General features: G+C 48.3%; 2 protein-coding genes across 5 annotated transcripts in view; both read left to right on the top strand.

Moving 5' to 3' along the window:
• Nucleotides 1-439: 439 nt before the first annotated feature.
• cyyr1 (cysteine/tyrosine-rich 1) lies at nt 440-10,701 on the top strand. The gene is made up of 4 exons (XM_006638045.3): nt 440-1,074; nt 4,126-4,225; nt 5,775-5,935; nt 9,077-10,701. Exons 1-4 carry the CDS (start codon nt 993-995, stop codon nt 9,208-9,210), a joined length of 477 nt encoding a protein of 158 aa, XP_006638108.1. The 5' UTR covers nt 440-992; the 3' UTR covers nt 9,211-10,701.
• Nucleotides 10,702-15,587: 4,886 nt separating this feature from the next.
• The window catches only part of LOC102689007 (amyloid-beta A4 protein), a 36,720-nt gene continuing 24,321 nt past the window's right edge, over nt 15,588-27,986 (top strand). For 3 of the 4 annotated variants that reach the window (XM_069197828.1, XM_069197826.1, XM_069197825.1), the window contains exon 1: nt 15,588-15,848. In XM_069197828.1, coding sequence (XP_069053929.1) covers nt 15,789-15,848 — 60 coding nt within the window. In that variant the 5' untranslated portion in view covers nt 15,588-15,788. The remainder of the gene's footprint in view (nt 15,849-27,986) is intronic. The other variant, XM_069197827.1, reaches the window with a different exon arrangement.

The raw sequence follows: 27,986 nt of genomic DNA, 5'->3' as shown, positions 1-27,986 counted from the left end.
CTCACAGCGCTAAGGTCCTAGGTTAATGTCCTTCTTGGGATCCTTCTGTGTGGAGTTTGCACGATCTCTATGTGTTCATGTCGATTTTTGCTAGGTTCTACCATCTCCTCGTGCAGATTCGGTTTATTTGGCTGCTCTAAAAGTGTCCCATTCCAGGTGAGTTCAACAGCATTGAATACCTGGGGGTGTTAGTTCCCAAGAGAACTACTATTTATGCGATGTTCATATAAATACTCATTATGACCCAGCCTGGGTTTCGAAAACAGTACGTGATTCACGAACTCTGTTCATCAGAGCAGACAAAGAAACTTTCAAGGACATAATTGTAATAAAAAGCTACATGGTTTGTATAGAAAGAAAGAAAAAAACGACGAAGCTAAAAAAAGAAAGTTGTAAACAACATTCTCCTGGCGGATTGTTGGTTCGTGATGGAGAGAGGACAGTCGAGCCGTGTGTGTGATTTCAGTCCTGGGGCCGCACGGCCGACAATCAACAGGCGCCGTTTTTTCTCGAGTCGTGACGATGGAGGCGGTGTCTCCAGCCGGAGAGCACAGGACCCTGCCTCCCACAGCAGAGTAATTGGAGAAAATGAGCGGCAGGGAGGAGGGAGGAACGGGGAGCAGGATGAATAGAGAGGGCTGGAGAAAAACAGAGAAAGGAAGAGTCGAAAACAAAGAGGAAGGCGTCAGGAGTTTAAAGCTGGAGGCTGCGGTCTTGGCGCAGGAACACGTGGAGCGGCGCAGCAGCGACACAGGGGGATGCCAGGAGCCGTGATCCGACGTTCGTGCTCAGTTCCTGAAAACTTTAGTTCGCTGAGTTATCTTATGATTAGGTGTATTTATTTTTAGCTTTCCGAAGATTAGTTTCACTAGTTTCACTGAGCCTGGAACAGATTGCCTGTCTGCTGGAGATGCGCGGTGGTTTCTTTTGAAACCCGAGCGAACTGCGGAAAGTTGAGAAATCGCAGGAGCTGAGAAGTTCCGAGTGTCTGTATGGAGAGAGCCGCCGGGACCAGGGGCGCACGGCCCGGGGCGCAGTTTCTGCGGGAATCGCTACTGGTTTGCGTCTTTGCTGGTAAGAGTGGGAATATGCTTGTAAACTGCACTTACGTGTTACAGTTGTTACAGTAACACTTACAATAAACTGGAAATTCTGTTTTAACTAGATTAATGCACGTAACAGTAATACTTGATCCATTATTCATTGGAAGCAGTGCCCCCGCTGTAATCTGGTAGGTCTATACTGGATGTGCCTGTTAACTCTCCTTTCCCAAAAAGGAGATAAGTAAACTGCTTTAGGACAGATTAAATACAGTTTAGTCAAATATTTCTTCCTGATTCAATTTGTGTAAAATAGCATAACGGGGACACAGACACGTCCGTTTCTGAAATGCACATCGTATTCTATTAATTATGAGATGATTAATAAAAAATAGCGTTTTTATTTATAATGGGCTGATGCACACCTTGACTGTGATTAAATTTCTGCATGAATAAATATACATGATTGTGTGTAATATTGCTGCAGTAATTTAAAGGGCTGTGTTTAAAACTGGGATCTTGCTAATATGGCATCTGTTTTTCCCCTTAAATAACACATTACCTTAATTATTTTTGTGCTCGATTATCCCACTCTTTCTGAAGCCCAAGCACCCATTCATGAGGTATGGTGGCCCGAGGCTCGTTTTCATACACCTAGAGTTGCGGGAGTATGGAACACGCGTCTCAGGCATGTCGTTTTTCAAAAAGCAGCTGGAGGACTTCCTGAGATGAATTAGCTGCTGGCACCCAGGTGCACTAGGAGAGGCCAAATGTCCTGTCGTTTGTAACTGCCCTTAGGTTGTGATTTCCTCCAGAGTGTCTTGGGAAGGGAGTACCCTGCACAGCCCTCCCACCGTGTGAGGGCAAAAGTGGGGCAGGCTTACCTCCCGCTGTCTGTTCGAGCTTTTAAAATCAACACCCCCCCCATACACACACCTCCCCCCTCCAGGACAGAATGCAGATCCACTTACCACACACACACTTAAACCCGCAAACACCCATTGGCCCATTGGCCCTGAGTGGCTGTGCTAATCCGGAGGAACACAAGCTCGACTTGACAGGTGTGCTCTCAGCCTGCCCAGTTTGTCAGTTACCATAGGCCCTGCTGATAAAGGGGTCTCCTCCAGTGTGTAAGCGCGGGGCAGAGCTGCCCAGGTCTGGGGGCAGGGAGGCAGACGTGAGCCCAGAAGGCGGGCATCAGTGGAGCGTGTGTGTGGACGCTGTGTCTGGGGTCTGGCTGTCCTGGCTGCTGCAGCCATGGCTACAGGGACCAGGAGCAGAGGAAGTGTGCAAATAACCTTTCTGACACAGACCACCCAAGGAGATGGGGGAGGGGTCTGTGCCACAAACACATACACCACACATACTCCACTCACAGACACACCACACATACTCCACACAAACACACACACACTCCACTCACAGACACACCACACATACTCCACACAAACACACACACACTCCACTCACAGACACACCACACATACTCCACTCACAGACACACCACACACAAACACACACCACACATACACACCACACACAAACACACATCACACACCGTACGTACTCCACACAAACTCTCCTGCAAACACTGCACACCATACGTACTCCACGCAGACACATACTCCACACAAACACACACACCACACAAACGCACAGGCCACAAATACTCCACACGTACACACATGCACCACACATACTCCACATGTACACACACATCACAAAAACTCAACACATAAACATACCGCAAATAGTCCACACGTACACAACCACTCCACTCATACTTTACATGTACACACATAGCAAAAACTCCACATTTACACGCACAACACTAATACTGCTCATGGACACACACCACACACAAACACACACCCCACAAATACTCTATAGGTATGCATACCAGGTATGAACATACACAACAGATACACCATGTGGCGTACACACGCATCACACTTACGCCACACTAACTTACTTTATTGTCACTTTACTTTATTTGCTTTGCAGCCAAGTAAAAAACTTAACACAATATGCAGTACATTTAACACAACATGAACCCTTTAACAAATAAGAGGCATACGTGTATGAAGAGAAAGGAAAAAAATAAGTAAAGTAAAATACACAACCAGTTACTGTGGGAATAACAGGTAACATGTACACACACACACACTGCAACCTCTGTTGACTCCTGCTCAGCTAAACTACAGAGGCAGAAAAGTGTGTCAGACAGCTCTCTGCCCTCCACCCTCCAGTGAGTGCCTGTACTTACTGAGTAGCACTTTGTTAGCAGCAGAGACCTGCTCTTGTTAGTGCAGTTGTCTTTTAGAGACTCTGAAAGTGAGAGGCAGGCAGACTCGTTCACTCGAGCCTGGGGAGCCCAGAAGCCCTTGTAGCCTGGGGCTTGCCAGGCTCTCTGATCTCCTCCGACGCCTCTCTCTCACTTGCGCTCCACGCCTGTGCGAGGAGTGTGTGGTTTAAGCAGCGAGCAAGATCTTCGCTGGATTCCTGCCTAAAGTGCACTGTGCAGGAGGAGAGAGATTCCTTTCATAGTGTGTGAAAAGGATGGAAGTAGCCGATGCAGGAAACAGATCAAAGTGACAGCAGTCACGATGAGGTGTGTTATGAACAATTAAGAGGCTGTAGACAGGATGCTGGACAGGGGTGGCCCGCTGATGGCTGGGTGTCTACAGACCATGTGCTGCATCAGTGTGCTGTGTGGAGGAGGAGGCGGGCAGGTTTGGAGAGCCTGGAACCCCCCAGTGTGGTCCAAAGAGACCACCCAGCGAGCTGCAATCGCCACACACATAAACCTACAGCGAATGAATGGGCACAGCACAGCTCTCTCAGCTGGTCTCCCGGAAGGTGTTTCTTGAAGGAGGAGGAGTCTTTTCAACAAGTCCTCTTCGCCTGCAGTGCTCTTCCTCTCCATCCCTGATCCTCTGTCAGTTTCCTTCTGTCCATCCCGAACCCGGTGAGGCTGAAACCCCGCAGGACGGTGTTTAGCCAGGCTGCAAGGCCAGGGCCTGGGTCATGGCGTCGGAGCCAGGTGTGGGCGTGCTATATTTGTAATCCTCCTCGTGTCTCTCAGGCCACAGTGTGGCGCAGTGTGCGGACTGCGTGGAGTACTGCTGTGACGGCTCGCCGCCCTTCTGCTGCTCCTACTACGCCTACGTGGGGGACGTGCTTTCGTAAGTATCTCCCCTGAACATCGCATTGTGCTGCCACCCCCCCTAACTCCCTACCCTGACAGCTACACTTCTACTCCACCACCAGCTAACTACCCCTTTGCCACCAGCTATCCTTCTACCCGAACACCCTGGCAATTGTCTCTCTTTGCCACCACTTCACCAACTTCACCACCTGGCTGTCCAGAAATCAGTTATTAAGATGTTTGATGGACAGATGATATCTGTAAGTTATCCAGATGTTAGGTGGATGGATGTCGTCTAGTGATATCTGTAAGTTATCCAGATGTTAGGTGGATGGATGTCATCTAGTGATATCTGTAAGTTATCCAGATGTTAGGTGGGTGAATGTTATCTGATGATATTTGTAAGTTATCCAGATGTTAGGTGGGTGAATGTTATCTGATATTTGTAAGTTATCCAGATGTTAGGTGGGTGGATGTTATCTGATATCTGTGCGTTATCCAGATGTTAGGTGGGTGGATGTTATCCAGATGTTAGGTGGATGGATGTTATCTGATGATATCCAAGTTATCCAGATGTTAGGTGGATGGGTGTTATCTGACATCTACAGCATATCCAGATGTTAGGTGGGTGGATGTTATCTGATGATATCTAAGTTATCCAGATGTTAAGTGGGTGTATGTTATCTGATATCTATGCGTTATCCAGATGTTAGGTGGATGGATGTTATCTGATGATATCCAAGTTATCCAGATGTTAGGTGGATGGGTGTTATCTGACATCTACAGCATATCCAGATGTTAGGTGGATGGATGTCATCTGATGGTATCCATAAGGTATCCAGATGCTAGGTGGTTAGATGTTATCTGATGATTTTAGATGTTGCCCAGCTATAAAAACAGCTGATGTGTCTGAAAAGAATGATGTCCCACAATCCTGCTACATGACCTCCCATGACACACGCTGCTCCCCTCTTTGTGTGGCTCTGGGGACTGTGTCTGGGATATGCCTGCAGTCTGTTCAGTTCGCTTTTCTCCTCTACAGATCACGGGTGCACTGCTTCGTCCACAGGGCTGGAATAGCAAATATTTGGAAGATTCTACCATAATTAAACATTTTCTTTTTAAAAGGGTGTGTTTGGTTAGGTGTGCTAGGCCCTTTTTTAATTATCCCAGCCTGGGAAGTGAATGGCAAAGCACGTACAGAACTGTAAGTTAAACAGCACGCTGGAGCTTCTCAGCTGATCCAGGCAGTGTGCCTGCAAACCTGCCTTATTGACTCAGCATAACAGGAAGAGAGAGTCTGTGGATTTAATCCTGAGAGACATTAAGATTGTTGTGTGCTGGCCTGAAAAGAAAAAAAACTCAGCAATGTAGCCCACAGTCTGGAATAAGAGTGTGATCACAAGGACTATGAGTGAATGTTGAAGGTGTGTCCCTGTGTGTTCCCCAGTAGCCTGGATCTAACAGTAACAGGTCATTCCTAATTGGGGGGGTTCACTCAGGTTGCATCCTGTTGAAAAGGCAGACTGTGATGGGCACCAGGAGTCAGCCCCAGTCTGCCTGACACCCGTTTCTGTGTGCTGCAGGGGCACGGCGATTGCAGGAATCGTGTTCGGCGTGGTGTTCCTGATGGGGGCAGTGGCTGGCGTCTTCCTGTGCGTGTGCATGTGCGTGAAGAGTGGGCGTGGCTCCCGGGTGGGCGTGTTCAGAGCTGCGCACATAAACACTGTGACGCAGGGATACCCAGGTAAGACTCCACCCTCAAGCCCCGAGTCTAATAGTTCCCTGCTCCTTGACCTCCAGTCCTACCAACATGTTAGAACGATGTCCCACAATCCTTAGGGAACAGCATCAATGCCACTAGTCCAAAACCCAGAATCTTTATAACAACTATGTTTCTGCTTAGCTCCCCACTGTCTTTGGCTTCACAAAGGACAGCACAGTTTTACGGTTATTAAATCTGAAAAAGTAATTAAAATGAATTAATTTCATGTTCTTCAGTGGAGGAATGTGGTTAGTGTACTTGAGCTTCAATGTAAATTGAAAAACCTTGGTGTTATATTCGATTCTGGCTTAACATTCGACCCACATGTGCAGCATACCATCAAAACATCTTTTTTTCGCCTCAGAAATATCGCTAGACTACGCCCTATGGTATCACTAACTGTGGCTGAAAAGCTGATCAACACATTTGTGTTCTCTCAAATTGACTACTGTAATACTCTACTCGCTGGGGTATCTAAATCTACTTTGAACAAACTGCAGTATGTCCAAAATTCAGCAGCCAGAATCCTGACCAGGTCTAGTGCAAATGATCACATTACTCCTATCCTACTCCTATTGCACTGGCTTCCAGTTAAATTCCATGTAGACTTTAAAATCCTCATGCTCTGTATGGCTTGGCACCTCAGTACCTGTCTGAACTATTATCACCCTTGTCCCCACCTCGCAACCTTCGCTCTTCTAATTCTGCTCTCCTTACTGTCCCCCAAGCCCATCTACATTGTATGGGTGACAGAGCCTTCTCCTGTTATGCCCCCAAGCTCTGGAACTCTCTCCCCAAGGATATCAGAGAGTCACCTTCTCTAAACTCCTTCAAATCCAGACTCAAAACCCTCTTCTTTAGAAAAGCTTTACTTAACTGGTTCCATTTTTCACCTCTCTGCTTTTCTTAGTACCACCATCCACGGTCTCCTCTGTATATTGTAATTGTGTTTTATCTTGTGTATTCTTTTTATTTATTGCTGTTGTCATTCTGTAAAGCGCTTTGAGAAACCACCTTTAAAGGCGTTATATAAAATAAAGTTTATTGCTGTTATTATTATTATTAGTGGTGATGGGAGTTCCCGTGTCCTGCTTAGTGTGCTGTTTCTACAGGAGGTTTAAAGTAACCACTGGGTGTCGCTATTTTCTTCATTGAACTACAGTTCAATAGACCATGAAACACAATATAAGATAATTGCTTTGTGACTGAGTATCTTAGTCATTGTTCTGCTATTAATGCCCACAGCTCATGAGTGATTAATTTCTCTCACTGCTCCATTAAGTGAGTTGGTGCCTGACACTTATTTGAAAAATGTTGTTTTTTTCCAGCAAGATTTAAATAGAAAACCCATTTAAAACCACAGATTAAGCAAAAGCATTTTAGATCACTGTTTCACCACCTCTCAGTGGTGCATTGGGGAGCTAAAAAGAGATAGATGAAAAGGCTTTTTATATCCAAAATCACTGTGTGCAGGGGCTTTTGTGGCTTTTTGTAAGATTTGCTTTTGTACTGTGTCCTTCACCGACTCTAGTTGTGTCCCAATAATGGCTCCTCCCCTCTAAATAATCTGCTAAATTGGACAGAGTATGTTACCAAAGTATGCATAAAAGACCATACTAACTACCACACTATTTGAACATAGCCAGCATCTTACTACAGGCATTAAAAGAATGAAACTTCCTCAGGAAAGAAAAAAGCTTTGAGTGGCCCTTCTTACACAGAAAGTTATACCCCACTCCAGGTTTGTATCCAGTTGTACACCAAAGAACTTGTAGGACTCCACGATATCTACATTGGTACCCTTGAAGTTAATGGGAAACTTTCTTTTGAAGCCCATGGCCTCCTAATAATCCCTACCTATGAACTGGCTTCATTACTCTGCTCTCCTCCCCACTAATAGCTGATGTGTGGTGAATGTTCTGGCACACTATGGCTGCTGTCGCATCATTCAGGTAGATGCTGCACATTGGTGGTGGTGGAGGGGAGTCCCCAATACCTGTAATGCGCTTTGAGTAGAGTGTCCAGAAAAACACTATATAAGTGAAAGGAATTATTATTATTAAAATCCACTTAGAAGGAAACTAAGTTGCTTAGTTTTGCAGATTTTAATTTGTAAAGGTGTCCATATTCCAAGCCACAAATCTGAATCTGCTTTCTGTTCTCAGTATCGTTGTTTTTGGCAATCAGGCCAACTGCTGAAGAATCAACAGAAATGTTTTGAAGATGATAGGAAGGGTTGTTGTGCTGGAGATCGTACTGTATGTATATAAGGTGAAGAGGAAAGGGGCTAGGACAATGAACTCCTAAATTACACTGACGTGGTCTTGCCTGCGGGTTATCCAGTATCGATCTGATAAGAGCAGAGGGGACATGCAGTTCTTAAAGTTTCCTTCTGCATAGATGGAGCTGAATGGTATTGAATGTGTTTTAAATATGCTAGAATAATCTGCTCAAATACCTTCATAACATGGAAGGTGGGGGCCACTGGTCTAAAATCATTCAGAGCTGGGGGGCAGGATTTCTGGATGTTTTCCAGGGTACTGGTACTTTGTGAAGTGTTAGTAACGAAGTAAATAAAAACTGCAGAATAGAATGCGGTTGATTTGCACAAGTTCCCAGTACTTTGGAACTAATGACATAAGACCCACCTGCCTTATTTGGCTTTAGTGCACCTCAGTTCCTTCCTCACCTGTGCAGAGTGAACCAGAAAAGCAGACCCTGAAACTTCCTCTCAGCTATAAAAGTCATGTTGGAAGGAACAACATCCCATGAGTTGAATCTGTTCAAATGTGACAGTATAGTGCAGCAGGTGAACTCTAGGGTATAACTTAGAGAAATCTTGAAGGTAGGGGTAACGCAGAGTTTAATGGACACGGAGGCCTAAAATACACATGTGCACTCCACCCCAAGTATTTCTGGAAATGAGTGTCTTGTGATTGGGGTGTCCCACAGAAATATATCCCCGTCACCCCAGGAGTGAGTAACCAGAGGAGGAAACACACCTGGAGTGCTTTTGTACAATAGCGCCCCCTGGTAAAAGAGACTTTTGGCGCTGCAGTGTGTGGCTGTGGTACCTCGTATCTGGCGCACTGGTGTCTGACCCTCTTCTTCTCCCCTCTCCAGGCGCCCCTCCTCCCTACAGCTATGACTATGAGATGAACTTCCACGATGACCTCCCACCTCCCTACACACCCACCCCTCCCCGGACTCTGCACTACCCCCCGCCGCCTCCCTACCCTGGCTACATCCCCAAATAGCCTGCCCCTGTGAAGAGTGACTGGACGTGGAGTGAGAGCGACCGCCGACTGAAGATGGCCGCCGTGTCTGCCCCACCTCCCCCTGCTGCAGCCAGACCATCAGCCCCAAAACAGCCTGCGACTGTGAGGATGAACTCGAACCATGACACCCTCTTAAGTGAGGGGCCCCAGGACTTCTGAAATCCACAGTGTGGTCAGACAGACCAGGACCTTGGTTCACCAGCTGGTCCCAGCACTGACACCGCCTACAGCACAGCGCCCCCTGGTGTCCTGCTGGGGCATTGCTCCGACCCCTCCGATCCCGAGGGAAGAGTGAGAGAACACTCCCTACTTTTCCAGCACCACTTCACACGCTGGAGCAGGCTGATCATCCTGATCGCCGCCATCCCAGTTCTGATCTGACCCTACTGACCCTGATCCGGCGGTGTAGGGGGTGGAGCTGCTGTCTGAGCCCCTTCACTGGGGGTGGGGGGTGCGGGGCGGCGTTGAACTGAGACTCTCATTGCGGAGCTGTTCAATCCGTTTCAGGATTTACAAGCTTCTGTCCCACATCAGAGACCTGGGATTTTACCTCTGCTGGGCTGTCTGTGAAGACATACCAGCAGTGGGGTAGCAAGCATGAAACATCCAGCACCTGGTTTGGATTTATGTAGTAAAAACTTGCAGCTCTTAGTGGCTGAAACTGGCTCCGCTGCGAGTCTGCTCGCTGCCCCCGTGTAAGCGCAAAAAAACTGGCTCTTGTAGGAAGGGGGAAGAGCAGTATGAGCGTGTGGGTGCATCCCCAGTGTTGAAGAGCAGAGACTTGGGGAGCCAGCCAGCTGCTGGAGCCCAGATGATCTGGCTGAGGACTTCAGAACAGGAGGCCTCATCTACTCACACAGGAAACGTTCGATTCCAGCAGGCTTCTCCCTACATAATCCTGGGATAAGGACAGCGTTCCCAATCCCACTGGCTCCAAAAGAAACAATAGAGCATTTTCTCCATGGATGTGCTTTGCCTGTACCTGTCCCATCTCTCTGCAGTTACGTGTGTATGCCTACAGCTATATCTGTGAGGACCCAGTTTGTTCTTACAAAGGCAGTAACCCTGTACAGATAGCCATATATATAAGGCTTCATATTCTCCCTTAGATCAGGGAGGGGAGATTGGCCTCACTGTGCTAAAGCAGAGCCTTCTGTACACGACGACTGAGACCGCCTGGGTTGAACCCCTGCTCCTTAACGCTCACGGGGTTCGGCGGGCGCACCAAGGAGCAAACTCTGTTGAGCCCGCACCGTGAACACAATCAGGAGATAAACTGTGAAGTTTGTTTTTCAAGTTCAAGTTTATTTTTGCACCTGCTGTCTTATTTGTATTTTATATCGAAGACTGAGATGCCTTGAGCTGGAGATTTTAATATAAATATATCTGTGTATTTGTGTGTTTTTAAATATCCCTATCTTTGTCAACAGCCAAAATAAAGTGTTCTGTCAGTGTGCGCAGCAGTCCTAAGGCTGAGTGGCTGGCTGGTCTCTTCGTCTTCTTACAGAAATCTCCTTGGGGATTTTGCCATGCTGTGTTTGATACATACCTGCGTAATTGCTTACCACATTAAGTCTTTCACAGCCTGACAGCGTACTTCTTACAGATTTGTAATCCAGGGCTCAGTGTTAATCCGACCACCTGTGGGAGGGATTTACAGAACGTTCTTCAAAAGGCAGCCAGTGATTTTTTTTTTACCTAATGGGATACGTGGTGGTGGGTGGCACGGTGACTCAGTAGTTAGTATCACTGTCTCACAGCGCTGGGGCCCTTGGTTAATTTCTAAACCTGGGACATGGGGTGCTATCTGTGTGGAGTTTGTATGTTCTCCTCGTGTTCGCGTGGGTCCTCCTGTTTCCAAAGACAGGAGACAAACACAGTCCAAAGACATGCTGGTTGATTCATTGCATTATTTGGCTTCTGGCAAAACTGGCCCTGGTGTGAGTGTCTGTCTGCCCTGTGATGGACCGGCATCCTGTCCAGGGAGTACCCTGCCTTGTGTCTGTTGCATGCTGGGATAGGCTCTTGCTCTCCCGCGACCTGAATTGGATGAAATGGATGGATATGTGTATGTACTGTGTGCTGTCATGTCTGCACCGATGCACCATTGATTTGAAATCGTGCTCCACACCTGCCCAGAGGAGCTACATCAGTCCAATACAGAATCTGATGAGTAAACTTCTTAATTTTGAGCTCAGGGAGTCAAGGTTGGGCCGTATTAGGAGTACTGCTTATTGTCCCTCCATGTGTTCTCGCGATCTTCAGGGTCAATTAAGCAATTAAAGTGTGTGACGTTTCCTAAAAGGCTTTGTCAAACACAACGCTGCAGATTTCTTCAGAATGAATGGTGAAACACAAAACCAAAGGGACATGTGGAAAGTGCTGTTCTCCTGACAACAGGAGGCACTCCTTTACTCAAAGGATGGTAGGAGTGTGGAACAAACTTCCCAGCAATGTGGTTGAAGCCGATATCCTGGTTTAGCTAGCTACTAACTACCAAACAAGCTGAATGGATCAAGTGTCATTGTGTCATTTGTAACACTACGTATGTTGTAATGTCCATGTGACACAGTAAATTTGAGCTCTATATTACCTCTCGGGACTGCTTACTCACTGGATGACAATCTATAATTGCTTTTTATATCCCTTATGTTTTCCCATAACAGACTGATCTGCAAAACTAACACCAGATTGATGATCTGTGTTTATACAGTATATAATATCCAAGCGTTTTCTCAGAACCTCTCCAATTACACATTTCTGCTTTTCACACCTCTTCCCCAGATCCCCATTCGTTTGAACTCTGTTTCTCACCTGCTCTGTCCTTTGTTCTCCTGCTACTTTTCTCTTCTCCCAAAAAGAAGGCTTAAGAGTTTGTTTTTCTCTCATTTGACTTTTCTGCATGGAATTAGCCTTGTATTTTTGGAATTGACTGCTATATTCAATTTGGCCACAAGATGGTAGCACAAAGACTCATTTTTTTTCCCCAGAGAGCCGCAGCTCCAGTCTGGTCGCTGAGTTTTAGGCAAATGAGCAATTACCGACTCTTGTTTCCTAATCCCGAGAAAGAATTTGCGTTATCTTTTTTTTCTCCCTTTTGTATGCGTTGCTATCTGTAAAAATGACAAACGGATGTTACCTGACCTTCGTTTTTCCTGAAAAATAGATGATAACATCCTGGACTGTCCGTCAGATTTTGAAATAAATAGTAATTATTATTATTATTATAAATAAGTCGCTAAATTTGTTACATTTAAAGCGCCATTTGAAAGCTCGGAAGACACAGGCAATGTGCAGGTGGCCTGAGGGAGCGACAGTGCTCTCCTTTTAAAACGTCAGCACATTAAACACGCCTAGACTTAATTTGTCAAGGGGAATATTCAATCTCCCATATTCAATCCAGGAATGAGATTGCCCGGATCACATCGATATTTGCCGTACGTTCTGAATAAGGATTCACATTAAATTCAGAGGTGTAAAGATTAATAATTCAGGGTCTAACCATAACGGAATGAGTAATTCTATACCCGACCCCCCCCCCTTCTCTGGCGTTGTTTATTGTTAGGTGATGCGATGCGTTATTAGTCCCCTACACCTGCGGGTTCGAGCTCCCAGAAATCTGTCTCTTTGTTAGGAAACAAAGCTTTTTCGGAGGACGTGACCACAAATATCCAAGTACAGTAAGCTCAATGACTACAGGCCAGTGGCTCCGTCTCTTTTCTCTGGAGGGAAGCGTTAGGCGACGCATCACGAAAGGATACACCTTTATTGACGTTCTGTGGTTTGCGTGTGGAAAAAGCAGGTGAAAAAAGATGACGCAATGCTCGTATTGTATATACTGTACATGGCACCCTGGGCCACTCATCCAGAGAATGTCATGTGTACTGAGTAACTTTATTTACTGCATCTCTTGTAGCAAATGCCCTGACATTTACATCCGTGAGACAGGAAGAAAACCGATTAACCGCTTCAGGGAACATGTCAGTGCAGTGCGGATTAAAGATCCATTTCGCCGCTTCACTCACCTTTCTGTCTGCATCCTTTCACAGGGATTTCAGGACTCCTGTTTTAGAAAGATCAATCGCTAAAATAATCCCTAAACGTGGATCACACCTTCCTTCTTTCTAAAGCTTTTCTAAACCACTCCATTCATTTACAGAGCTGAGCTTTTCGCACCTCTCCCCCATATCCTGCCTCCCGTGGACTCTCCTTTCTTTTGTGTGCCCATTCACACCTGCTCTCTCGACAGTTCCCCTGTGCTTTAGAAACCTGCCACCTTCCTCTCTCTCACATATCTGAAGAAGCTTAATTTTCTCTGGACTTTTCAGCATAGAGCTATCCTGCACTTGTTCCTTTGCTGAAAGCGCACACTTGCATAGCTCAGGTTGTATGTTGGCACAGTGGTTAGTTTTCCTGCTTCACTGCACGGAGGCCCAGAGTTCAATTCCTTACCTGTGGTGCTATCTGCGTGGAGTTTGCATGTTCTCCCCCTGTTTGCATGGGGTTTCCTCTGGGAGCTCCCACAGTTCAAAGACATCCTGGTAGGCGAAAGGGCTTCTGGGAAAACTGACCCTGGTATGAGTGTGTCCGTGTCTGTGTTTGCCCTGTGATGGACTGGTGTCCTGCCCAAGGTGTACCCCTCCTTCTGCCCACTGTTTGCTGGGAGGGTCTTCGGCTCCCCTGTGACCCTGAATTGAATAAAGCAGTTAGTAAATGGATGGACAGCACTGGCTTATTAGAAAATGCAGTTGGACATCATAGGCCTGTCTAAATGATGTTACTGAACGGTGCCCTGAGCTCTCTTTGTAGTTAAATGTTTTGAAAACTAATCATTGAGTTTAGGAAAAATGCAGCCCCTCTCTTACCCACTGTAATTAATGATCAGATCGTACAGACTGTCGATGGGTACACATATCCGGGACTGGTCATATGTAATACCTAAGATAGGAGTAATGTTGTGAGACCATTTATAAAACTTCCAACAAAATCTGCTTCTATAAGGCAAAAAAAAAAGAAATATTCAACTTTTCTACAAATCTTTTATATCAAGTGTTTTAAAATACCCATTGATGTGGCAACAGCAGTACCCTACAATAAGGTAAATAAGTTGGGAAAATTAGTGAAGTAGCAACATAACGGGAACAAATCAAATCAAGTAAAATATTGTAACGCATACGGCCATCAGGGTGTGTAAGAGCCGGCTTACCAGAGCGGTGACGTCGCCGCCCTTCCCTGTGATAGCAGATCTCTCTTTGGCTCACCGGGCTGGGTCCCTGTTGAGTGACGTGGGAGTCGAGCCCCTGACGGTGGGGGGTCGACCGAATGCGGCAATGGCGCTCGCCAGAACCAATTTGCGTTACAATATTCTCTGCAGAGAGCTGTAAAGAAGGCCAAGAACATTACCAAGTGTGTGGCTCACCCCCTCTACTGTGAATTAACATTACTCCCTTCTGGAAAACTAATACATAAGAAATAATTTCTACCCTCTGCCGTCTCAGTCGTAAATAATGGAAAGTAGCCCTCTTAGCTCCTGAAAGTCTATTCTTGTCTTTAACCGTTTGTAGGTGATGTTTGACCCTAGGGTGTAATAAAGCGTCAATCGAATTGATCCAGGGTGGGGGCGGTTACACAATTTGGGGGAGGGTAGCTTTTTGTTACGTTAGTAACAATATGGGCACCACAGGGGAGTCGAGTTTAAATGCTGATGTTGCGGCCAGGGAGCAAAGAATTTTTCACTTCAAGGTAACACCAATTTAACACGAACTGTCTGGTCTGACCTGGCGTTCCGTTCACAGCCTGAAAATTCAACGAAATACTCCCAAGACTGACCTGAGGTCAATTAAAAAAAAATCTGAATGTGCACAACGCGTTATCAGGATATCCAGGCAGCAGCCATCGCTTAACAGTTTTCAGAAATTTTAGAGGCTTTGTATCTGGAGTTTAGGTAAAACTCCCCCAGAGTGCAAGATCGGTTCCTGACCAAACTCGCAGAATATCGGTGACGCCAGACCACCCCGACCTAACCCGATGACGGCTGGATAAAATAAGACAGAACACGCAGCTAACAGTCCGTCGTTCCTGCACGTTTCTAGACCGCTCATACCGCTCATCCACGGTGTGGATAAATTAATCTACATGAAAAGAAAGGGGGACGCTGGCGTTGAGATTTTGGCGTTTTTGAAAAGATGAGTGCAAAACAATCCTGAACTGGAAACGTCTGTAATTTCCAGTTGGTAATTCCGTCATGGCCTAGCAGGGGGCGCTCGCTTCCAAAATATAGTGTCTACGCGCCCCCCTTTCCCTGCCCTCTCTCTCTCTCCAATCCGACTGGCTCTCCCCCTTTCCCATTCTCTCGCCGGCCGGTCAGGTGACTGTGGAGCCGGAGCAGCTGTGCAGCTTCGCTCCTTCTCCATCACAGTGCTCGGGACTCAGAGCAAGACGCGCAGCGACACGACACGCAGCTCCGGACTGACTCTCGGAGAGTCGAGCGACGCCAGAGGCGCAGCGAAAACCCACCCTTGCAGCCTAGGGACGCATCCGCGACGGGAGCGCACGATATGTGGGACTTTCCGGCTTTCCTGCTGCTCATCGCGGCTTCCTTGGCTTGGACAGCGGAGGTAGGAAAAAGGGGGTGGATGTTTCCCGATGGTCGGAGGGGGGCTGTCTCCCAGCCGTGGCTCCCGGTTCCCAAACGGGCTCTGTTGTTGCGTCTCCGGCTGCGATCCCACCCCGGCGCGGCTACAGCGCACGGATCCAGACGGTCCTCGACATGGCGAGTGCGGCTGGTCTGGCTGGGCGGCGGACGAGGCAGAAACGCAGCGAGCGATCTGCTGACGTTTCGGGTTTTTTTACAGCCGTTTTATTTATGGTTGAGGTTGAGCCCGTTTGGCTTTCGGGGGTGTTCCTTCCCGCGGCTGTTCGGGATCGAGTCTTTTATGTAAAGCACTGACCTAAAAAAGCCCGTTCAGCCGGGAGCACGGCTGTGCTGCGTGAACTGACCTGCATTATTGATGGCTGCAATACCTGCAGTTATTGTTTCTAAGAGCCTGATAATTACACGCATTCGTGGATGGAGGGGAGTGTTTCTTTAGTGCTGAGGGGTCCAGGCAGGCTGATTATTTGTCCTTTATCCATTTCTTTTTTTTATAGAGAGGTAGTTAGAAAAACAAGGCGGAATCTGGCTAACCAGGCAGCGATGCGCCCTGCAGGAGGGTTTCTGTTGGTTTGTGGTGAAATTGCTGATCGCGGTTTTCCTGGGTCTTGCGTTTTCCAGAACATTGCCCGGCATTACCAGGGCATGTTGGATACGGACAGCTGCCTGGCCAAAAATAAAAGCAGGAAAAACCTTAATCATTTTCTTTTACGGCGCTAAAAACGTTGTCTTTAGCATCTGGAGGCTAACAGCAACGCGTGAGTGCATATGGGATTGCTATGCAAATCTGCGTGATTTCTGGTAGGCGCAGACCAGATTGATTCGCAGATTAGCCCAGTCTAAACCTTCTTTTGAGAAGGAAGAAATGACCCATACTTTTAGTTGTTTTAAGGTAAATAATGTAGTCTTCTCCCTAAGATTGTCCATCCTGCGAAATGGTGATGTCGTGGAGACAGATGCAATGGTGTTTTGATCTCGTTATTGTGGGCGGGTTGGGATTATTTTTCCCCGTTTGCGGTGGCGTTCGAGCTTAATGCGCCTCTCGGTGGCCGAGATTTTCGGTAGGAAAAGAGAGATTTAATGTTTGTTGTAGTATCGCTAGCCTCGCCGGTCCGAAGTAAAAACAAAGACAGAATATGACACCCAGAGGCGTGCAGAAATAGACGCCCAGACGGCGGGGGGAGGGGGGCGATGTCGGGGGCCGTGTTGCGTGTGTGAGGTGGTGGATGTCTTTACCGAGGAGAGGAGGTGGATGCGAGAGAGGAAGGAAGGGCTGTAGAGACACAGAGGTAAGATGGCGGCGGTGCTCTGCCGCAGTAGCAGCGCTCCCCCGCACTGCCAGAGGGGAGGGCAGGCGCTTCGCCGAGACCGAGGAGGACAGACGGGCGCACGCACGCAAGACGCAACGCTTTTGTGTTCAAAACAAGGGGGCAAATTAAAAATAAGTGCCCTTCGCAGTGGAGCGAAAGCAGCCGCACGATCCTATTTGCTCCGGCAAAAAAAAAAACACAACGAAACACTGATCTTTTTAATGGCATACGTGAAATGAAGGGCTGATTGATGAAAAATAATATTATTAAAATATTTTAAATGAATTCCCTATTCACTTCTAAGCGAGATTGGGGATTGTAGTGCGCTGTGAAAAGAGCCAATGTGGTTGTAATTTTCTGAAACCGCTCAGGTGACTCGTTTCTTTACCTGACTCGGGACAGATGGCGCTCTGTGGAAGATGTCATTCCCTCCGTGATGGGTGGCCATGTGGAAACGCCTTAATATCGTAGCTGAATGATTTAGAGCAGCGCAGTCATGGACAGGGCAGAGTATAGACAGGCCTTCAATTTAATTGAATCTCTGTGGTAAAACACCCAACAGGGATTAAACATTTAGCACCAAAGGAGTCCTTAATCTCGTTTTTATTACTCGACGTTTGTCTGTGCTCGTGCGGTCTTGCAAATGCTTGAGGATACATGTTTGTTTTTTTCTCCAAACGTGAAGTTCTGTGAGGATGTCGGGTAAGCATTTGAACCCACTTTAATTAAACAATCCTGAACAGAAGAAAAAATGTGAAGAAACAATACTATATCATTTTATCACTTTCATTAGGTAAACCAACACCACTAATTGGGTCCCCTGCAGATGAGCAGTGTGTACCCCACTGCTGATTCGCCAGTGATGTCAGGAGAACCTTTTGTTTGACATTAAACAAGCAGAGGATATGTACACTACTTGTGGGTTCTCAGCTATTTTGTCTAACAATACACCCCCCCCCCCAACACAAATGCAGTGCTTTGTCTAACAAAGGTCAGGATGAATTTAGCAGAGCAGCAGGAATTTATAGCTGGTGTCTGTAGAAACCAGCTATATTTTGCCGTGGCTTAGTGCTGAAGATGTAACGAGCTGCTGTTCTCCCTCTCTCACTCAGCCTGTGCCTGACCCATCTCACCCCCCCCGCCCCCCGGCTCACAGCATCCCCGCTGCTGTCACGGTAACCCCACTGAAGATCCCTATGGTGCTCTTCCGGGGAGTTTTTATTTGAAGTAGTACCAGGGATGGTCAATTGCAGTCCTGATGTGCCAGAGATTTACACATTTTGCGGGCAAGTGAATAAGACAGAAGGTGGTTTGACTTCATATCAGAACAATGGGTGTACCAGTGCGAAGTTGGAGCACCCAGCTGCTCATGAGCACTAGAGATGCCCATCCCTGATATAGGCGATGGGGTGGCTCTGTGGCTAAGGATCTGCGCCTGTGGGTGGAAGGTTGCTGGTTCAAATCCCGCAGTCGGCAGAGGAATCTTAATCTGTTGGGCCCTTAGCCCCGACTGCTCCATGGGTGCTGTATAAATGGCTTACCCAGCACTCTGACCTCAAGCTTCTCTCTCCCCATCTGTGTGTCTCATGGAGAGCAAGTTGTGTTATGCAAAAAGACAAATTCCTAATGCAAGATATTGTATATGACCAATAAAGTGATCTTCTCTTATATACTGTCTTAAGATGACGCACGGTAGTTATCTGCCAAAATGAGAATGTTGGGGTGAGGAGTGTCCTGTCGCAGGGTGAGGACACTGCTATGGTACATTACTGTGTGCGCGAGGGTTACCCAGATCCCTCCAGCTATACGTCTCCATCCGTTTTCTAACCGCCTAATCCAATTGCGGGTCATGGGGAGCCAGAGCCTGCAAACAACAGGTGCAAGGCTGGACACCATGGACAAGACGCCTGTCCATCACAGGGCAGACAGACACACACACCAGGGTCAATTAACCTACCAGTACGTCTCTGGACTACGAGAGGAAACCGGAGTACCCAGAGGAAGCTATACATAACCCAAATTTGTGACCACAGTTGTGATCATTTAGAATTCAATGCAAGACATATTATCAAGCATCACAATCAACACATCCTTTATGGTTTGAGATAATCCCCCCCCCAAAAAAGTTTTTTGTAGATGGTATCTCTTCTTAAGCAGACGTGTACGATACAATCCTTAGGCCAGGTAAGATGTGTCACCCAAAGGGGTGCTGAGGGGTTACTGATGCTGTAATGTACAGGGCAGATCCCCCCCCCCAGCTGTAGAGTTTGAACAAGCATGTGCCAGGTTTGTGTTTTGTCCCAGCCTGCCTCTGTAAGATCACCATCATCTTCTTCCCTCACAAGAAAAGCATTGTTTGATGAGCTGCGTGGTTAATCTCATGGAGATGACCCCATAACAAGAGCAGCGAGTAAGGCTGAGGGTTTGATCAGTCAGTGCCGTGTGGTTACACTAGGTTGCTGTCAATCACTATGTACTTTCTTAAAGTACCAATCTACCCAGACCCAACAGAGCTGGACCTCCTCGTCAGTTTGTTTTATATAATAATAAACATAATAATAATAATTGGTTACACTTATATAGAGCTTTTCTGGACTCTCCACTCAAAGAGCTTTACAGATAATGGGGACTCCCCTCCACCACCACCAATGTGCAGCATCCACCTGGATGATGCGACGGCAGCCATAGTGCGCCAGAACGCTCACCACACATCAGCTATCAGTGGGGAGGAGAGCAGAGTAATGAACCCAATTCATAGATGGGGATTATTAGAAGGCCATGATTGGTAAGGGCCAATGTGAAATTTGGCCAGGACGCCGGGGTTACGCCCCTACTCTTTACGAGAAACGCCCTGGGATTTTTAATGACCACAGAGAGTCAGGACCTCGGTTTTACGTCTCATCCCCGTCACTATACTGGGGCATTAGAACCCACACAGACCGCAGGGTGAGCGCCCCCTGCTGGCCCCACCAAGACCTCTTCCAGCAGCAACCTTAGTTTTTCCCAGGAGGTCTCCCATCCAATTTGCTAGTCATTCTGCACATTTACGTCCATCAGAGTAATCTGCACTTAACCTGGCTTCATTGTTAAAGAGGGCACAACTGAATGGTGAGTTGATGGTGTGCTGATTTAGGGCTGTTTCCAGCGTCCTGTTTTCTTTGTGTTCCTGTCCTCCTGGCAGTGTGGAGCACATTGGTCCCCATGTGGTTTTCCTGTTCTCGATTTGCACAAAGCTTGACATTGAACAAGTTAAATCGCCTCGTCACCCTGTCGGCTTTCTCGTTATTGAGGTGCTAGTGCTAACGCAACAGAGTCACTTCTGTGTCACAAAACAAAAAAAGTTTAAATCAATGAAAACCGCGTTGAAAGCATTTAAGCAAAATTTAAAACCAGATCCAGAATTTTCTGAAAATCATGCATACATATGCAATTTCCTTCTAATGCTCAGTTTATATGCTATGGGAATATATGTATCCTATATACAATACTTTAAAATTCACTCTAATTTTAAGGTGGCTACAGTAGGATTGTTGCTGCGAGCTGGAAAATTGAATATTGATCCGAAATATCTTGCTGTACAGTCCTTACTGTCTACCCCCTTGCAACACTTAAATGGCTAGATTGAGCCTGTTCAATAACAGATGAGCGAGTAAGGTCCTGATTAGAACACAATTCTGTTAGAATTGTTTGGAGAGGTTACAAGGGTATTTTCTTGGGGTTAAGGCATGACATTTTAGCTACAGGCAAGGTATGCGGTTATATTATTTACAATTAAATGGATGTTTGAGCAGCGGTCCAGCTGTGCGCGGCTGTCGGAGGCAGTGAAGGGGGCGGGGGCTTGAGCAGCGGTCCAGCTGTGCGCGGCTGTCGGAGGCAGCGAAGTGGGGGGCTTGAGCAGCGGTCCAGCTGTGCGCGGCTGTCGGAGGCAGCGAAGTGGGGGGCTTGAGCAGCGGTCCAGCTGTGCGCGGCTGTCGGAGGCATGAGGGGGGGCTTGAGCAGCGGTCCAGCTGTGCGCGGCTGTCGGAGGCAGCGAAGTGGGGGGCTTGAGCAGCGGTCCAGCTGTGCGCGGCTGTCGGAGGCAGCGAAGTGGGGGGCTTGAGCAGCGGTCCAGCTGTGCGCGGCTGTCGGAGGCAGCGAAGTGGGGGGCTTGAGCAGCGGTCCAGCTGTGCGCGGCTGTCGGAGGCATGAGGGGGGGCTTGAGCAGCGGTCCAGCTGTGCGCGGCTGTCGGAGGCATGAGGGGGGGCTTGAGCAGCGGTCCAGCTGTGCGCGGCTGTCGGAGGCAGCGAAGGGGGGGGCTTGAGCAGCGGTCCAGCTGTGCGCGGCTGTCGGAGGCATGAGGGGGGGCTTGAGCAGCGGTCCAGCTGTGCGCGGCTGTCGGAGGCAGCGAAGTGGGGGGCTTGAGCAGCGGTCCAGCTGTGCGCGGCTGTTGGAGGCTGCGAAGGGGGGGGCTTGAGCAGCGGTCCAGCTGTGCGCGGCTGTCGGAGGCATGAGGGGGGGCTTGAGCAGCGGTCCAGCTGTGCGCGGCTGTCGGAGGCAGCGAAGTGGGGGGCTTGAGCAGCGGTCCAGCTGTGCGCGGCTGTCGGAGGCATGAGGGGGGGCTTGAGCAGCGGTCCAGCTGTGCGCGGCTGTCGGAGGCAGCGAAGTGGGGGGCTTGAGCAGCGGTCCAGCTGTGCGCGGCTGTCGGAGGCAGCGAAGTGGGGGGCTTGAGCAGCGGTCCAGCTGTGCGCACCCTGGCCTTGTGGTTAATTTCTATAATGACATTGCAAGGCACTCCTTTCAAGTTTATTTTTTCAATTCTTTATCTTTTGTTTTCTATCAGGAGTCATGTCACACCAGTATCTGCATTCCAGCAGAGAGATTGTGCGGTTCTATACTCATCAGTGTACACTCCCTGGTTCAGGTTCATGCATGATCTCCAGTCTTATGGGTTTTTTATAATTCAGGCATGGCTTGGAGGAACTGCTCTTTGTCCTGTTCAAACAAGTGTCTGAGTATTGCCATTTTTGAAGTTATCCTTTAAAACTCTTGACAGCAGGTTTTGCTTTAAAAATCACATTTAAAATGTTAATTGCAGGATCTGTTCCTTAATTTTTGGACAGTTTCTATTTGTGTGCTTGTTTTTTTTTAGTATTGATAATTATTTGTTTATGATGTTTATTGCATAAAGTAATATTGTATGTGTGGCGTGCACCCCATTTCCCATATGTGGTCCACACCATTTTCTCATCAAACAAGTTTCCAAGATGAAAATCTGGCTCCGATCTATAAGGATCTTATAGGTGTTTAAGGATCTTTTAGTATTCTGTAAGATCTTGCAGTGTCCCATCCACAATCATATTGTAGGTCCCTACAGAATGTCATACAGGAGCCTCTGTAGGATTCCTGTCCATCTTGAGTAAAAAATAAATCCTTCTCACTAAATGGCATACTTTTCAAGAATATTTACCTTTTGAATTAAAAAACTATGGTTCACGGGGGTGATATCAGCTTATGTGGTATCCCAGCAGTCTTGATTTATAGTACACTGATTAAGCAGATCTTTTATGCATAATTACACCACCTGTAGTATGCACAGGTTTAATCTTGTTTCAATGTCCAGTACATGACATAAAGCAGTGTTAAGCAGAGCCTTGACTTGAGTTCAGATTGTCATCACATGGTTTGCTGCTAGTGTATGTGGGTTGTCTTATTAATAAAGCTTTCTGTTTTATGTGAGCATTAATGCAGTTTGATATCTTTGTCCATTTTATGTGAGCCCTCTGTCCTGTGTTTTAGAGAAGGTGTGCGGACCTGACGGGTCACGATGCCAAGAACCTTTTTGAAAGGATAATGGCTGGGAGACTGCTGTTCATCCCCTGTGATTAAGCCAGCAAGGAGTGCAGTTGAGAAAAACGATAGAAGGCAGTGGGAGAGCCCTGTATGCGTCTTGTCATAAAACCCCAGATAACTCCTGCAGAAGCGTCATTGCAGCTGGACCTGATCCAGTGCCTGGTACTAATCTCCCAGCCTGTTCAGACTTTCTTCAGTCCATTCTTTGCTACAGCTTGCAGTCTCTTTTCAGCTTGCAAATTAAGGAATTCATCCTTTATTTGTGGCTAAACAGCTCTCGGTATGTGACCTGGTCCGTTCATGACAAAGCGATGTGTCGATGGGACTGGTTCAGACGTCGTCACACGGCGTTTTCCTTCCGTTTCAGTAATTGGTCACACCTCATGCCGACAAATCGGGGATACAGGGGTCTCTGAGGACCGGGACTGAGAGCCTCGGTTCTGTGGAAATCGCCTTACCACAGGGCTTCCCTCCACACACCCGGAAAGCCTGTTAGTTCCAGCTTTTTCCACATGCAGCCGGTCCAGCGGAGTCATGCAGAGCTCTGCAGAGCCGGTGTGTGACTGAGCCATGCAGCTCCATAGGGTTCTTGTAACGCAGCTCATTTCCAGTGTAGCCTGCGTCCTTCTACTACCGTATCAGGCACACAGCAGCAGAGGCTACAGAGAAATGTTCTACTTTGAGCTCTGAATTCTGGGCGTCTGAATTCCATTCTGGTGAGGGCCCTGCTCAGAGGCCGGGGTGTGATTTTTCGGCCATCGCTCTGCCCTCCCTCTCACCCCTCGCTCATTAGCCCCGGCTTGCTGGGGACTGCCCGCGCTGCGTTGTGGAGTTCCTGGGGCTATAATTAGCCGTCCGTCCCTGAAAAAGGGCGTCGGGCAGGGTGGTGTTGATGAGGGAGTTCACATTCCTGTCCGGGCGTCGGGGTCTGTTTTTATTCTGCGAGTGACGCGGCAGTTACAAAAAAGCACTACCCCTGTGGCCCGACTGGGGCTTTGAGAATCGTGCGCGCTCTGCGTGGCCACGTTAAAAACTGCCAAGTGGTCACCTCAGGCCCCTGAGATTAAAACACAGAGACCCGGAGAATGTGAGGTGGCTGTAATTTAGGGATTTGTGAGGGAAGTACATTTTCATTAGCTCCCAAGTGCACAGATTTTCATCTTTGTCAACATCCTTTTAATTAAGGTGGAGTGTGGCGGCTTAAAAGTCCATGTAATTTTTTTAAAGTCTTTAAACCTCCAGCCACAGAGCTACCGCACCGCCAAACCGCACGTCGGCGCAGCCCCCCCCCCACTCGCCTCAACTTGGGAGGATGGGCATGAGACCACAGCTTGCGCAGACCGATGCTGGGCACGCCCTGTCGAGACAGGCTGTGCTTCACCGCCGGCTGATTCTTATCGCTTTCCTGCCAGCGGACATCTGAGACTTCCACCTACTGGGTGTGCCCCCCCCTCGGTCGGCGACTGGCAGAACAGTCTCTTTTCATTCTGGATGTCACTCCAGGAGTAGTGGCCGAGGCCAGCGGTCAGTGGTGTGCTACCCCCAGCCCCCTCGGTAGGGAGAGGTAGCCCAAATGAAAAATCATGCCAGAAGGCGCGTGGACAGTGTGGGTCGGCGTGGAGGTAAGCTGTTGCCCCTTCAGTCGCTACTTTTCCCTCAAATCTGTCCTCTGCCACCTGCTCTGAGTCCCCTCTGAACGCCCGTCTTGCTCTTCATTGAAGAAGATCTCAAGACGTCCAACGTGGAGGATTTCAGAGCTCACTCTGTGATTGGCGAGAGCAAGAACTGAAGAAATGTCAGCGTTGCGTTTATTGTTTTTTGTCCTCTTGGCCGCTTTTCATGCGAAGCGTGAAGCCGAGGGGAGCCGAGGCACGCACTCTGCCTCCCAGGCTGCAGGTGGGTCACGTGGGCCAGGAAACGGGGAGGAGAAGAAGGTGGAAGAGGGCCGTGCGCTCAGGGGGCTAGGTTGCTCAGCAACAGCCGGAGCCTAAGGATGTGCCAGTCGAGGAAAGACCACGGTGGGGTCATAGAAGTCTGCGGTTATATTCCAGGGGGACACTGTGGGCTGCTTATGTGAAATCGAGAGGCGTCTGCAGGTGTATTTACTGGTGTAGTGCGTGTGCACGCAGATGTTAAGAGCACAGTGTGTTCAGCTCCTGCCTGGGTTGTTCAGTTGATTAATCCCAGAATTGGTGGTTGTCCCAGTCTGGGATCGGCTTCCGCCGTGTTGCTGAGCTGGCACGTTCCTGACTCCCATGAATCCAAGGTGCCATCAGCCCCTAGTGACAGTGTGCCGTGCGGAGCCTAGATGTTCTCTGGGTTCCTCCAAGCATCCAGAAGCGCTCTCCTCTCCCCAGCAGCTGTGTAAATGTCGCAGGCTGGCAGCTGGGAGGGTGTCTTTGTTCAGTGTTTGCCCTCCTGCTGCTGTATTGTTCCCCGAGTGTGCTGTAAGGCTCGAGTAGACGTGCTGCTTTGTGTCCCATTCCACTCCCGGCAGGGTGTGGAAAACTCGTTTTTGGTGCCGATGTGCAGTCCAGGGTGGGGGAGACTCCGAGACTAGGAGTGCCGTTTTGTTTTCGGAGTGGAACGGCAGATCTCGTCCGAGAGTTTACCAGGAAATTCTTGCCGGCTCTTGTAAACGGAACAGTTCAGTTTTCATGAATTGTGCCCCTGTTATACGAGAAGAAGAGCCCATAACTCCTGAAAAGTTCCGCACAGATATTTTCCAAGCGTCGGCTTTTCCTGGGAAGAGGTGTTCCCCTGCCCCAGACAGCTGTGTCGGCTGGAGACAGTGACTAGTTTCTTTTTTTTTTTTATCGGGATGCTAAATAGATGGCTATGAACAGATGTTGAGCTCCCACGGTTTCTTTATTAATTAAAAAGCTGTTAACTGTTGTCAGTTTATCTCCCATTAATAGGCCTTCAGTAAGACTCTACAGAAAAAGCATTTTGTTGAGGCATTGGATGGTGTAGCGCTGATTAAAAACTGGGATTCTCCACAGGAATTTTTGTGTCCTTGTAAACGGGCACTGTAGTGGTGGAACGCATCCATCAACCCATTTTCTTGCCAATTCTTCCAGTTCAGGGTGGAGGGGGAGGCAGAGACTATCCTGGCAAGCAAAGAGGGTAAGGCTGGGTAAGCCCTGTACAGGATGCCAGTCCATCACAGGGCAGACAGAACCAGACACACCAGGACCGGTTTTCCCAGAAGCTGAAAAACTACAGTCATGTTTTTGGCCTGTGGGAGGAAACTAGAGCGCCCACAGGAAACCCACATGAACATGGGGAGAGCATGCAAACTCCACACAGATAGCAACCCTGATCCAGACTTGTACCTAGGGCCCCAGTGCTGCAAGGCTGCAATGCTAACCACTGCACCACAGTGCCACCCTGGGGTGAATCCATCTTGTTTACACCATGTGGGAAACATGCCTTTTGCTAGTAAGTCACTGAATTTGTTGTTTCAACCCCACAGCACGTGTAATGATCGGGGCAGTCAATAATTATATTCAGAGGACTTGTCGCAGGTCTTCTCTTTGTCGTCTTTTTCTGATAAAAGAGGCTTTTTTTTTAGCCTGTCAGCATAGCACGTCTCTTAAAGCCCAAGAACGCATGTGGGTGCTTTCCTCCGGACTTTTTCTGGAGCAGAGTGGCGTTATTTTGTTTTCCTGTAGAGTGGTGATAAATTGTGCGCTGCCTCAGCTTGGCATTTCAGAACTGCGGTCAGTCACTGGCAGTGGGTTCAACACTGTGTATATCATTGGGTGGAGATCTGGACCTGGGACTGAGCATTTCCTGGCAGTGAGCCTGTGTACCTTTCTTTCTGAACCCATTTTCCTTATTAAAGAGGTGAAGAATAAGGAATGCAGTGACCTAGAGGAAGCAAGAAATAGCACAGCATCAGCCCAGGCCCTACAGAGCCTCTGACCTATGGCATCAGTTAGCATCTTTGAGTCTTCAGCGGTGCAGGTGGGGAGCTGCAAATATGGTTGAGTTTTACCAGTTGAGGATCTGCTTGATTGAGTGAAGAGCAGAACGAGCACCATGTACCCCTTCTGCTTTCAACGACCAGTGGTACTGAAGAGCGTACTCACAGGCCAGAGCCGAGTGGTGCCAAGTGGCCCCTTGTCGCATGGTGAAGATGCACACGGTGAATAGTTCGGATGTTCGTTGATGGTGACTGCAAGTTGGTCTGGGGGGAGGTTGGGCAGTAAGAGCCTCTGGCAAGGCCATTCGAGTGTACCCACACTTCTCTTGAGCCAGCTGGGCGCAGAACCAAGCTCTGATGTCAGACTGAAGCTGTAGTGCGTGTGTGCTGTGGTTTCCTCTTGTTTTATCTTAATGCCCACAACCTCCTTTAGTCCATACCCTGAACCTGGGCTCCATATGTTCCGGCAGGCTGTAGCAGAGGACCCTCCTTGGCAGCTGTGAAGCCCCTTTCCCCCTCCCCGCTGAGGGTCAGAGGGTCACTGGGTCAGGAGGAGAGTGCTTACTGGCCGCCAGACGACGACTCTGATGCAACTTGTCGTAGTACAGAAGCACCATACAAGGGGTCCTAATACCGGCGTCGCACTATGTGACTTTTCCTAGGATTTTCCAGTCGTAGCCTTCATTCACGTAATCGTAAAAAAAATCACAGCGAGTTGTAGAGAGTGGCAGCGCGCCCGTTACCGTCAGTTATGTAGTGCCATACCCCCGGCGACTCGGTCACAGCGCTCTTAAACAGCCCTTACGGCTCTCTGCGACTCGCCGCGGGTCTGGTGTTCTCGTCGCGAGGCGCCAGTCGTAGGGGTGGGCCCTTGTGTCTGCGACAGTCAGCAGCTGATGGGCGCTCAACCGGAAGCGCGGTGCGTACAATGCAGCTGCAAGGAAAGAAGGGAAGCGAGTGTTGGGGACTGTGCAAATGGAGGAGAGGGCTCGTCGAACTGTGGAGCCGGCGCAGATGTCGTTTCGTGTTTGTTGT

Source organism: Lepisosteus oculatus, chromosome 13, assembly GCF_040954835.1.
Source record: "Lepisosteus oculatus isolate fLepOcu1 chromosome 13, fLepOcu1.hap2, whole genome shotgun sequence".
NCBI classification, from domain to species: Eukaryota; Metazoa; Chordata; class Actinopteri; order Semionotiformes; family Lepisosteidae; genus Lepisosteus; species Lepisosteus oculatus.
Note: the sequence above shows the minus strand (reverse complement) of the source record. Positions and strands in the feature narration are given on the sequence as shown.